At 35.6% G+C, this 10,262-nt stretch overlaps 1 protein-coding gene across 8 annotated transcripts in view; it reads right to left on the bottom strand.

The window, feature by feature from the left end:
* Positions 1 to 4,281: 4,281 nt before the first annotated feature.
* Positions 4,282 to 10,262, bottom strand: part of KIAA2026 (KIAA2026 ortholog) — a 138,785-nt gene continuing 132,804 nt past the window's right edge. For 7 of the 8 annotated variants that reach the window (XM_059142692.1, XM_059142691.1, XM_059142689.1 and 4 more), the window contains 2 exons: positions 9,615 to 9,802; positions 4,282 to 8,570 (listed from right to left, as the gene is read on the bottom strand). In XM_059142692.1, the coding sequence (XP_058998675.1) occupies positions 4,930 to 8,570; positions 9,615 to 9,802 (3,829 nt within the window). In that variant the 3' untranslated portion in view covers positions 4,282 to 4,929. The remainder of the gene's footprint in view (positions 8,571 to 9,614; positions 9,803 to 10,262) is intronic. The other variant, XM_059142690.1, reaches the window with a different exon arrangement.

The following is a 10,262-nucleotide window of genomic DNA, read 5'->3' as shown; positions in this document are numbered from 1 at the left end:
ATCCGGGGTTCATGAGCCAAAGGCAGACACTTAACCATTCCTATGATATTTTTCTTATAATGAGAACTTTTAAGATCTACTCTTAGCAACTTTTAAATGTGCAATACAGTATTGTTAACTTCCCAGTGCTTTTCTAAGGCTGAGTGAGCCCTTGCAAGCCCAGTTCTAAATATACTTTCAGTCCCAGCACAAATGCCACCTTTTATATGAAACCTCTATCATCTCACTTCTGAATTCCTAAGAGTTCTTTATTTCTCTGACATATACTTTTAACTCATTGTTATACTCTTTTATTGTGTTTTGTGTTGAGAATAGGGGTGGAATCTTACTCTACACTTCCTACACTTTCTGTATTACATGGCTCTTAACAAATGCATAGAATAAATTTACACGTCTTTAAATTTGAAACTTACGCTGACAGTACTTTCCATTTACATTGATAATTTATGAATGATATTGAGGATTACACAAATAAAAACATGTATTTGATTCTTCAGTACTTTTTCATTACTTAACTACAGTACTTTCTCACACTCAGATTTTGTCCCCAATTTGAACTATAAGAACCTGAACTATGCCATGCCCTTCATTCAGCTTTTTCAATAAACTTGTTAACAAGCCAAGCACTGTGGCATGCATAATAAATGCTTGTTGAATAAATTAGTAAAAATACCTGGGACAGATGACAGCATTAGAACAACAGTGAGGCTTCAGGCTCAGGTGACAGCAAAATAACTTTTGGAATGACTTATGGTAAATTGTAGATCATCTCTGTTATAGTACAGTGTAATTTTGGATAACTCCTCAACAAATTTCTTAGATCATTTTCAGAATTTGCTGCATTCTCAAGCTTTTAATAGTCAAGATTTCTTAATTCACTAAGTTGATGTGATATACTGGGTCAAATAAACATTTTCATTTATCTTCATGTACTGCTTTAGACATCACTGCTTTAATTATAAAACTACTGACGTCAATTAATTATTAAATGCACCAAAAAATTGGAGGCTTGAAATGGAAATGGGTCTAAAGATACACACACACACACATATATGTATACACACTTTTATATATAAAATATATGTACATTTTTTAACTACAAAGAATTTATTTATATACATGTGTGTGTGTATAAATAAAAGTATATATATATATATATATATATATATATATATATCTTTTTAACTACAAAGGATAACTATTTTTTTTTCTTTCAGGAAAAACCATAAAGGAAATGAGAGGAAAGAGCTAACATATCAGAAAGAGATATTATTTTAGCATGTTTTAACTTAGCATTTAAAATGATGCTGAATACAGACATCCAAATGTCCTCATTCTATACTATGTATAAAAACATTATTCCAGGACCATGAAGGGTTACAGTAGCACTGTAGTGACTTTTCCTCTGCATAAATGCCTTTATAAACAACTATTAAAGAATACTTAATGATGAAGTTTTAGAATATAAGTGAAGTTCGGAGGGGTGAGGTCTGGAGCCAATGACCAAGAAAGAATTCTCGAGACATCTTTGGTGCAAAATGGTGGGCAGAAAGAGCTGCTGCCCCAGGGCTGGGAGGAGTGGTCCACTCTATACTTGCAAGGGGGTCAGGGATGGTGTAAGTCTCTAAGAAATTTTGGAAACAAGGTGTCCAAGACCTTGAGGAACTAGCTATTGTTGGAAAAAGGTTATTTATTACCGGTAATAAAACCTTTGTTATGAGACCCTTCAGATGTATATCAGTGGGCTTGGGAATGATTGTCAACATGTATCTTCGAGGGTTTAGAGAAAAAGGAAGTTTCCAAAGAAATTGTTAAAGTAGACTTAAGGATTCTGGATGGGGGGTAGGGGTTGATCAGGCTAGGATTGCTCTTTGCCCTTAGCAAAACCTTAAGGTGGGGTAGTTGAGTCCCTAGAGGAATGTCACTCTCCCAGTTGCAAGGGCTTGTCAGTGGGTAAGGAAATTTAATAACTTTTCTTCTGCCTCTGTTTCCCACATCAATAACACTGAATAGAAAGAACTGAGGAATTTGACTTTGTACTTTTTGGCCAAGAGCCCAGAAATCCACGTGACCTACCAGACTGAAAGCAAAGGAGAAAGAATTTGGCTTTTGATTATATAAAATCTATTAATTCAGTCAAATTTCTAGTAAAAAATGGAGTATTACTTTCAAAAAGTAAACCAGAACTTAAATCATGCAAGATATCTAGATTTCTCACTGATTTATTCAGCAATTACATATTGCATGTCTATCGGGTGCCAGTTGTTGAGGGGACAATGAGGACAACTGACAAGGTCTCTCTTTAAAAGGAAGACAGGCATTAAATAACTGCATACAAATAATCTTCTTATAGTAATATAGTACCATGCCCTTCTTGATCCATGTCCTCAATCTACGAGTGACTGTGGTATCTTGATGCTGAGTATGGTAAGGAGAGGGAGTTACGTCATTTGTAAGATCTACAATGAAACATTAAGTAACAGAGAACATATAAAAAGACCTTGACCTACTATTGAACTTAACTAGAGTGCAATAGGCAAGAGAAGATTAGGTTGAAAAGAAGCTGGTGAAGTAAGCAGAAATAGACTGAAGAGCCTTTTAGGCCCTAAAGGGATGGGAGGTGGGGGCAGGGCTTCACTCTAAAAGGTTCACCAGAGCAGAGAGTTTCAAAGGTCATATTAGGATTTTGTATTTAGGAGTTAGAAAAGAATTAGTGGTTAATAATTAGTTTAGGTCCTTCACTGGGATTAAAGTTGAGCCATAAATAATTCAGTAAATTAGTTTCTGGAAATGGCTCAGATAATTCTTTTCAGGCAAAAGATGCATAGTTTCAGGCTATTTTGCTTTAAAAGGGGAGTATGTAAATAAATTAATTTATTGAGCACCACCTATGCACAATGAGATGAATTTCCAAATATCACCCACATCCCCTTGAAATCCAAGGTCTACCTAAACGGACAGGGAAAGAAGGAAGGTGACTACATAGTAGATCATTGGCAAAGATACTATTTTAGAACATAACTATAGGTTCTTGAGAGCCTTTAACAACTTTCCCGGAACACCCTCACTACCTTCTCCACTTTGATAACTAATAAATATCAATGTAGTTTCAAAGGAAGTCATTAGGTCCATTCTTCCCGAACATTCTCAAGCCCAGGCATCATGTGATGAGTTTTAACAACATTATTATAAATGTAATGTGGATGAGTATACAATCAGTATCCCAAATAAGATAATGGATATAAAGATTCAATAAATATAAAAATTTTTTAGGCTTTTAAATATAAAATCTATCTTCTTGCTTTGTCCTTTGTTTTTTAAATATTTATAACTAAGCAATTACACATCGTGTGTATATTTCCCATGCTGTGCATGCCTTTTTTTTTTTTAAATTTCTAATTGTAGTATAGTTAACATATAGTGTTATATTAGTTTCAGGTGCACAATACAGTGATTTTAACAATTCTATACACTACTCAGTGTTCATTGTGATGAATCTATCTTTTATTTAAAATGAGGCATAATCTGAAATACCACAAAGTCAAACCCTGAGAATAAGCTGACCCATAAAAACTGTTTGCTTTACAACAGAATATAAATAACTGCTCTGTAATTGGAAAAACAAAACATAACAAAAGCAAAAAATACTTATAATTGAAGATGTCCATATTCATTTGTTATTCTAAATTTAAAAAGGGAAAATTCATGTTTTATCATTTTGGAAAATCAGTCAACTATGAACAAACACCTCAGTATAAAACTAGATATATCACATGAAACTTAGATAAAGGGTACATGGGACATCTTCATACTACCATCACAACTTCTTGCGGATCTAAGATTTTTAAAAAATTAAAAGTTAGTAAAACATATCTGGGGTGCATTAACATAAACCAAACACATTGGTCTGAAAGATTACTTGTTTTGGTCAATGGAAAATTTGGTGGTAAAATGAGAAAAAAAAATGAAATTCAGAGTGAATTTTTACAACCGAAGTAATGTACAATCATGGAAAAGGATTTAAAGCATCAGGCCTCCTAGTTCAGGTCTACCACCCACTAGCTAGGTGACTGTGGACAACACCCTTAACCTTTCAAGGGTACTGTGAAAAATAAATAAGATATGTCAAGTTTATAAACTGTAAAACCTTGTACAAGTGTTAGCCATTAATTCAAATTTCCCAGTCTTAATTCCTTTTTGTAAAGGGCTGTTTCATTTTATATAATGTATTCTTACAATGGAATAAGAGCGCACTTTAAAAATGGTATTCAAACAAAGAAATACAGCAACTCAATTTATTACATGCAGATTCTTCTGCATTGTTGCTAACAGTTCACTGGTCCAAAATTACTAAAATACTTAAAAAACTATACATTATGTAAACAAAACATAAATAAGACAGCATAGTTCTTTGTACATATAGTTTAGTACAGGTTGTTAGGGATTTCAGAGTATGTACAATTTTACACCATGGACTGCATTTTCACAATGCATATATATATGTGTATATATGTATATATTTTTTACAGAAACAAAAACAAGATTTCACTAATGACAAAGAATATCACATTGTAGATACACGGTGCAATAGTCCAAATTCAAGAAGAAACATGTCAATGCAAGTGTGCAAAAGGCTAGCTTACTCCAAACTAGTAAAACTTGACTTAATTTATGCAATACAGACAGGGTAAATCCTAACTGTCTATTTTAAACGTCCTTTGAAAACATATTCATTCCAGTAAGTGAAATGGAATAGATCTTTTCTTCCCCAAGAAAACAAAGCCTTGTTGCAAGCTAATGAAAAGATACATTAAAACACATACACACAACTATGTATAGTATGTTTTCAACAGTGTAATAAAGTTAAAAATTTTTATGGGAGTCAAAACAATGCCCCATTATTTAAAACCTGGCTCATTAAGTCTAGATTCAAGATGCAGCTGTGTCGGGCTTCTCTAAGTCAGATGAGTGAAAAGCAGGGAAGACAGAGGCAGGATTTCGACTAGCAGATACAAGAATTTGAGAGAGAGATGGAGAGAGAGAAGAAACCTTAGATGCTGGAGTATTTATGGTATTCAAAATGGCTCCTTCTGGGCTAACCAACAATTTTTTGACTGATGTGTCCAAATGAAATACTGATGTGCTACTTGGCAATGGAGGATTAGTAGAGCAAATGGCAGAAACCAAAGAGGTCTTAGCCAAAAGAGTAGCAGAAGGAGACTTAATTACTGAAGTCAATGATACTGTTGGTGTGGGAGATGGAACAGAAACTTTAGAAGTTGTGTTTATGATCTGTGGTGTTGTATGTACTGTGGGTAGAGGACTGGCATTCCCAAGAGAGTTGACAATTTTTGTAGAGCTTCTTAGAGAATGTTTCACAGGGTGCCCACCTGAAGAATTATTTGATGCTAGTGTAATTTTCTGGGCAGGGTTATCTACTGATGTAGGTGGAAGGCCTTGGCCACTGTTAAGAACTAAGGGAGGTCCATATTTGGGATTACTAGATATAAGAAGAACATGGCTGCCAGCTCCAAGACCCTGTGGTGGAACAACAAACCGTGTTCCATTAATCATGATCTGAGTGCCAGGTGCCAAAGGTGTACTGGTGTTGATGACTATTTTTTGCGGAATACAAGGTTCACTCAACTGACCCCCTATCACACTATTTACATTTGATGGTGCTGTAGCGGTGTGAATGACAGACCCACCTGCAGCAGAACTGTGACAGGGGGTTGATTTGACTAAAGCAGGGGACATCTGCTGGTTTGGCAGAGAAGCAAAACTGGAAATATTAATTATTTTACCTGGACTTGGTGAAAGGGGTGGCAATTCAGTCTGAGGTTTATTTGTGTTTATATTTGTTGGCACTGTAGTTGAAATCCCTGGTGACTGAAACTGGACAGAAGTCCGAGATTGTCTTTTAGAAAGAGATACAGAACGTGTGGCTCCTGGTACTGTTGCCATTTGTGGAACTGTGTTGATTACTTTAGGGGATATATTCACAGGTGTAGGCAAAGCAACAGTAACAGGGATTTGCAAAGCCGATGTTAAACATTTAGGAGACACTGGTTGTGTAGTTGAAATCAGAACAGATGATGCAAGATGTCCTGTTTTCACAGTTGATATAGCCACAGTGTTTCCGAGATTTGATGTGCAAAGTCTATTTGACAAAATAGGCATAATTCTTGAAGAGGTATCATTTCCACTAACTAAAATAGGAGGTCGTGTCCCAACTGAAGCAGAGGTTGAGGTCACTGAAAGAGAACCCAAAGATACATTCGCTCCTGTTACTGAAAACATGTTTACTGCTCTTGTTGCAGAAACCACTGATTCATTAACAGGAGTAATATTTTGACTCACAAAATTTGAGTTTACTCGAATTGAATTACCACTTGTTGACAATGGCAAGACATAGCCCTTGCTACTTTTTTCTTCTCCTTTGGGGGTTACATTTTGCAATAAGTTAATTGATGGTATAGCTGGCACACTGCCTGAACTGTTTATAATTGCTTGACCTATGTTAAGTCCAATTTTCACATCTTTTATCTGAGACACAGTTGGTGAAGAATTTATTTTTATTGGTGCTCCCACTGTAGATGGAATTAGTACTAACTGGGGCTGTTCTGGAGTCTTAACATAGGTTTTATTCAAGGGGGGAGGAAGAGTTTGTTTTAATGGTTCTGCCACAATAGTTGGAGTTGAAGTGCCACTGGGAATTGGAGCATTAATAAAAACTAATTTCTGGGATGAGACAACTGTAGATGTTGAGACAACTGTAGATGTCACATTAATTGCAGTTCCACTGCCAGAAGAAAGAATAGATGGAGCTGACACCAGCATAAGTTTGTGAACTGCACTCCCACTGATGACATCTCCACTTGTTACTGCTGTTGCTTCTGATCTTGTAACAGGGAAACTTTTGGTGAAATAATCTACTTGTTGCTGTTTACTTGGAGTATGAATAACATTTGCACTGGCTTGTCCAAAATTTCCTGTTGATATGCTAATTACACTTACTGAATTATTTGCTGTTGATGGCGGTACAGTACCAGAAGAAACAGAGGACTTTAAGGGAGAAGAAGGCATGTGTGAAGCTTTATCTATTATGTGACCCAAATTACCACTGCAGGAAGGTTGGCCTAATGTAAGCTTGAGATTCTTTCCCACTGATGGATTAAAGCCAGATGGAATGGAAACAGAAGTTGGTGTTTGGCTAAAAGGTGGGAGACTAGATGTAGTAGTCATTCCAACTGCGGGTGAAAAAACAGAGGATGATGTTGATTTGGGCACCAGAAATGCCTGAAGATGAGGAGCAAAAGTGAAAACTGAACTTGCAGATAAGCTGTTGAGTGAATTTTGATCTGGACTGGTCTGTACTTTTACAACTCCAGTGTTCCCACCTCGTGTCCTAACAAGAATTGACTGTGAATCTCTTATACACACAGTTTTCAGTTCTTGCTTTGCTTCAGAAGAATCAGCAGTTTGTTGTGCAAAACAGTTGAGGGAACTATCAGGATTTGTAGATCCACTTAGTCTTGTTGCTGGTAACAGAGGCTGAACTGTTGAGGAGATGGTGGATGAAGCAATGGGCTGGGAGAATGTAGCTGCTGAAACTGCATTCTTGACTTTTCCTGATTCACTCTGGCTAGTCTTAACTGGAGGTATTAATAAACTACTTATGGAGGTTACAGGTGACAAAGGCTGTGGCCTACCACTACTTACATTTGACAAAGGTGTAACTGTCCTATTGAAAACTATATTAGTTAGTTGGTTAGAAACAGTTCCTGCTGAGCTGACAAGAACTGATGGTAAAGAACAGTTTACATTTGCTGTCTGTGGGAAAGATGAACAATGATGTTCTGTACCTTTCTGTTGAAGTGGCAGTATTTCCTTTGCAACTGCTTTCCCTTCCTTGTGCTGAATCACAAAATTCTTGGGCAGAATGAGAACCTGCTGCATGATTTTTTCTCCTGTTTTAGGATCTAGCACAGGTTGCATCTGAATCTTCACAGAGCTGTTTTGGAGATCTATGGGCAACCACTGACCACAAGGCATTTTGTATACCATTTGTAAAGGACCTTTTGTACTGGTGTGGCAGGTCAATGCTGGCTTTATGGGGCTGGCTTCTAGAGGAGATATAACTGGTTTATCCACTGTAGGAGCACTTCTACCTGTGGAAGGGGGCAGTTGATTTGTTAAGGTCACTTTGTTCCCAATATTCTTTGCAAGCAAGGCCTGAATAGGTTTGGTCCCTTTCTGGAGAACAGATACTGGTGTTGAATCCATTGAGGCAAATGACTCTGGAAACAGTGGCTCTGCATGCTTTAATTCATTCAAACAGTCAATTTGCATCTCACCTTCTACATGCTCAACTGTTGTCTCATTTGTGCTTAATTTTGCTTTCTTTCTTGGGGAAAGCTCTTTTGTGCTATCATCCAGATAATTAGTTTGTTTAGACTGTCGTTTAAGTGTTTTAGGCAGTATCTTCGGAACATCTTTAAAAGGCAATTCCTTTTTCAACAACTTGCTTCTGGCCATAGGAAACTCTATTTCTGACAGTTTCATATCATCTGAAAGTTATAAAGCAAGCATTTTGTTTAAATAAAACAGCAACTGAATAGAAATAATAAGGCCAATCATAAAAAAAAGCAAGTCAATCTCTGAACTGGCAATTTATTAAGAAATCTACTTTAGGATGATTCAATATTGGAAATTCAGGTAAGGTTGATATTTTGATAGTGTAACCATTCCCAAGAACTATGTATTAATGAATGGATTATTTTGTTCAAACTCTACTAGTTCTGCTGCCCATACAAATACAGAGGAAAATTTATACCTCACAGATACTCAAATCAGCAATTAGAGCCCAGAATTCTAATCTAGTTTCAGAGACTCAAAAGGATGAAAAGTGTTCAGCTTTTCCTCGTGTTTAATTATTCATTCTTACAGTAAAAAATTTATTTTCATATCTGGTGAAACTGGGTTGATGAGAAGCTACTCTTTTTCAATAAACCAAAGACATGAAAAACAGGCTAAAACATTTCTAACCACAAATTTTCACACATCTCTTATATAATGAAAGGAAGTTTTTAAAACTAGATTTGCAGAAAAAGATAACTACATTTACAGAATAACATAATCTGATAAATCAAAATGCATTACAGATAACCTAATCCAACCTCCTTATTAGAATGTTATGTTCAATCTGAGGTTTATTTGGCCATCAACCTTGGTCATTTCTCATAAAAAAATCTTCACAGTATTAGGAACTTATTAAGTTCCATTTAAATCAAATACCAAAAACAGTGCTTCAAAAATAGTAATAAAAAGAAGAGGATGAACTTAATTTAGAGGGATTATAGATCAAAGATATGTGGTCTATAATGTGCAAAAACATGCCTACAGATCAGAGGCAGGCACTGGCTCCAGATACTCCTAGAACTAAAATGATGACTCCAAGGGACCTTTTATAAGGACACAGGACATTTCAAAATATACCAGATTTCCCTAATCAGTACCTACCATTAACCAGATTATCTTTTACCTCAACAAAAGATACTAAAACTTTCTTTATGGTTTTAGCTGTTGATTTAAAGGAAAGTTTTCATAACTACCTGAATCAAAGTGATCTTTCTCCAGGATATCTAGAGGTTCTGTGGAGTCTACAGACTTACTAATTTCTACTTTAGGAGATTCTTTTCCAGGATCTCCTTCACCTTCTTCAGTAGTCCACAGTTCTCTAGTAAATTTATCATGATCAGGCTGTCTTCTGAAATCATCATAGTCTTTCTTTAGGCGGCTCCTGAAATAAAATGCCCAACAAAACCAACAATACATATATATTAGACTCTTAGAAGCTAAACTAACTTTTATTATTATTATTATTATTTTTTAAAGGTAACAATTATTTTTATTATCAGGTGTTCAAAGGATTAACTTTTATTATTTTAAACAATATCTTGAAATACTTTCAATTAAGTCACTAGAAGTTACATTATCAACAACAGCTGAACTATGGACCCAAATGTCCATTGACTAATGAATGGATAAAGAAGATATGGTACATATATACCATGAAATATTACTCAGCCATCAAAAAGAATGAAATCTTGCCATTTGCAACAACATGGATGGAGCTAGAGTGTATTATGCTAAGTGAGATAAGTCAGTCTGAGAAAGACAAATACCATTAAGATTTCACTCATATGTGGGATTTAAGAAATGAAATAGATGAACATAGGGTAGGGGAAAAAAAGTAAGAG

The sequence above is a fragment of the Mustela lutreola genome, chromosome 12 (assembly GCF_030435805.1).
Source record: "Mustela lutreola isolate mMusLut2 chromosome 12, mMusLut2.pri, whole genome shotgun sequence".
In the NCBI taxonomy this organism is placed as follows: Eukaryota; Metazoa; Chordata; class Mammalia; order Carnivora; family Mustelidae; genus Mustela; species Mustela lutreola.
The sequence above is the reverse complement of the archived record's forward strand: the minus strand, read 5'-3'. Positions and strand labels throughout refer to the sequence as shown.